Source organism: Cyprinodon variegatus, unplaced genomic scaffold, assembly GCF_000732505.1.
Source record: "Cyprinodon variegatus isolate N-32 unplaced genomic scaffold, C_variegatus-1.0 Scaffold478, whole genome shotgun sequence".
Classification (NCBI taxonomy): domain Eukaryota; kingdom Metazoa; phylum Chordata; class Actinopteri; order Cyprinodontiformes; family Cyprinodontidae; genus Cyprinodon; species Cyprinodon variegatus.
In genome coordinates, this window is record NW_015150931.1 from 505,350 (window position 1) to 508,697 (window position 3,348).

The 3,348-nt window shown below is 34.8% G+C and overlaps 1 protein-coding gene across 2 annotated transcripts in view; it reads right to left on the minus strand.

Moving 5' to 3' along the window:
- lars (leucyl-tRNA synthetase) overlaps nt 1–3,348 on the minus strand; it is a 30,541-nt gene that overhangs the window by 7,524 nt on the left and 19,669 nt on the right. For both annotated transcript variants that reach the window (XM_015389873.1, XM_015389872.1), the window contains exons 22-23: nt 2,304–2,367; nt 764–947 (exon numbers count right to left, since the gene is read on the minus strand). In XM_015389873.1, coding sequence (XP_015245359.1) covers nt 764–947; nt 2,304–2,367 — 248 coding nt within the window. The remainder of the gene's footprint in view (nt 1–763; nt 948–2,303; nt 2,368–3,348) is intronic.

Here is a 3,348-nt window from a genome sequence, read left to right on the forward strand (position 1 = left end):
ATGACCAACATGTCATGCTAACCCCGAAATCCCTCATACTCCATCAGCATTCCGCTCCGCCCCGCTGCGCTCCAGACCGGCTGCACAAAGCAAAGCCTACAGCCTCCACTGTGGCTCCCGTCCGCTCCGCTCTGAGTTCCTTGGAGATCGTAGAGGGCATGCGCGAGATGATTAAGTTCAAAGCAGCAAAACATGCAGAAATGATCCAGGGTTTCCGCGGATCATTAAAAATAATTACAATTCATAAATTTTTTGGGATTTTTTTCATTAATTTCATAAATTTTCATTTTTTCATTATTTTTTAAAAAATTTTTTATTTTTCGGTGTAACAATAAACATATACCGAACCGAACACCATGACCACGAAACCGTGAACCGAACCATGGATTTTGTGAACCGTTCCACCCCTAATATATATATATATACACACACACCCCTAATATATATATATACACACACACCCCTAATATATATATATACACACACACATATATGTGTGTATATATATATATATATATACACACATCTACATTCCAAAAATATGGCAGACATACCCCTGTATGCTGATTGGCATCCAGAATGATATAAATATTATTGAATCTTAAGTTTTTTCCCATGATACTTCTCTGTCATAAAATTATTAGATATCCAAATCTGCCTTATATTCACAAGAGACAAAAACAATAATACATTGCGCTTACTTTTAATATCTGAAAAGGTTCTTTGAAAATGTCCAACCAATTAGGCAACGTTTCTCACATACCTGGCAAACACACGATCGTTGAATGTGTCGGCGGGACCCGTCCTAAGGTTGTTCTGGTTAGCGATCATCTCCTTCACCCACTCTACCCACGTGTAGAGGCGCAGAATGCCAGCGTCAGCCATGGTCTCTACAAAATTGGCGTCTTCCACCGTGTCCCCAGCATCGGCTAGAGCCAGACGCATACCTGAAAGCAAGAAAGAGGGTAAACGCTTAACGAGAGGATTAAATGTAATTTATTTATTTATTTTTATCTAGGTATCAGCTCCATCAGGAGAAAATGAACTTTATCCTCCAACTTAAATTAATCTCATTTGAAGAAGGTTGGCTGAGCGGTATTTGTTTGGGCTGATGATATGGATGCAGTGTAGGGTTGTAAAAAGTTTGAAATGACCACCTTTAGGAATAAAAGCAGGAAGGTTTTAAGAGTGAGGTGTCTCATTTCTATTAGGGTGCAAAATTATATTAAAATCCAAGAAGTATATTTTTAGACTATTATTAAAACGTGTTTTTTAATAAACCTTTAAATAAACATTTAATAAATCAAATGTTATGGGACCCACAACATTCTTGTTTCAATAAAGACGCTCAGGCACTGTGAAGTGCACTAAACGTGAATGTGTAATGATTTATCACAAATTTCAATTATCCCAATAAAGCATGGTCAATGACCAATAGATAAAGCTGAGAAACAGGAAGGATTAACTATTATTTTGTTTATTTGAAAAATATATATATAAGGATACATAGAATTACGCACTGGCTACTTGCACTGTAATAATAATAATCTAAAAAAGTATTTCATAATATACAATATAATCTCAAGCGTAAATCTTCCTGTTAATAGGTATGTTTCTTCTCCACTATTGCTGCACTAAAGCTTGGTGGAGGGATTGCTCCAACGTCAAAAGCACAGTTAACTAATAACTACCGTCACTACATGTTCATGAAATACAAGTGAATCCTACAACTTAAATCGCTTAAAGGTGAACAATTATTTTTATTTTTTTTACATTGGGCCCTTGATTTTACGTTATTACATCATGTTCTACTCACCCATATTATTTTTGTTTCATTTGGAGCTGTTCTGAAGATATTCGTTTTTGTTTTATCCAAATAACGTCTTCTATGGGCAACAAGTTGAAGGCACAAACTAAACTGTTCATAATCTATTCTTTATGGTACGCCAGCATGACACAAAAATAATATGGGTGAGTAGAACACGGTGTAATAACGTAAAATCAAGGGGCCAATGTAAAAAAAAAAACGGTGTTCCCCTTTAATGCAATCAGTTGGGTTTCTTTAGATAGAAAATGTTCTGTGTGACTGGATTGAATCATCTATGTTATGTGCCATGTAATGATGTGAAATTGTAATTCTAGCCATCGATTGACACAGAAAATGGTAACAACGCAATCCATTGGAAACAAAAATACACATATCACTTAAATACAAGAGAATACTAATAATGGGTAAAATAAGACATTGTAAAGAAACACGATGTATAAAATACAAAAGGAAGACAACACAAAAATGATTTTACCATCAGCTGAAAACTTGCTGATTGCTTGGCTGAGAGTTAGGAAGTTTCCGGTTGACTTGGACATCTGGTAAAAAATAAACATACCAAAAAAAAAAGAATAATAGCAAACAATAAATGTGGGAAGCCACATTATTTTAACTGTATGTCTATAATCAAAACAAATGCATTGAAACAGAAATTTAGATTTACAGTTAAAAAATGAGGAAAAAAAAAGTAGAAATTAAAAGCTGGAATATTTAACAAAGGATGCAAACAGGTGTTTCTATGTTGAACATAATAGCTTTTAAAACATCACAACATATTTTAATACCAACACTAGTTTAGTTTGGAGTTACTAATCATAAGCTAAATGCCATTTTTGTAGTTGGTAAATGTAGTAATGCTTAAAATTCAAATCAATTACTATCATATCAAAAAAAGGATCATTTTAACTTTTTTGCCTCAACAAAACACTGATCTATAAAACAGTTGTTTAAAGCTAACCCAAGATAAAAGTTATTTTATTGCCATCTATATGAAGAGAACACACCTTTTAATTAGTGCCATCTCAATGAATCAGAGCGACAAATATAAGAGATAAAGCCTGAAAGAAATATCCATCTAAAGGAATTCAACATTTAATATTGGTGTAATTCTATTTGAGAAAATCCAGATCCTGGACAAACATTAAAAAGACATTTCTTTAAACAAACAGGGAGCATGTTCCTACATTATTTAAAAATAATGCCTTCATGTCCCACTCTGTCATGGCATCAGACAGCTTGGCCTTCTAGCTTTACAAAAACCAAAGACATAAGTCTAGTTTTACACCTTGCACCGTCACGTCTTGAACCGAGAAATGACGCGAGACATACCGTATTTTCACGACTATAAGGCGCATATAAACGTCTTTTTTTTTTCCTCAAAATGTGCGGCGCGCCATATAGTGCGGTGCGCCCTATGTGTGTTGTTACTGCGGACGTTGTTGAGACCACCATGAGAACGTTAAATGGGGAAGTGTGGACGTGGATTGTGTATAAAAGAACAGGTATGTGTTTTATGCAGA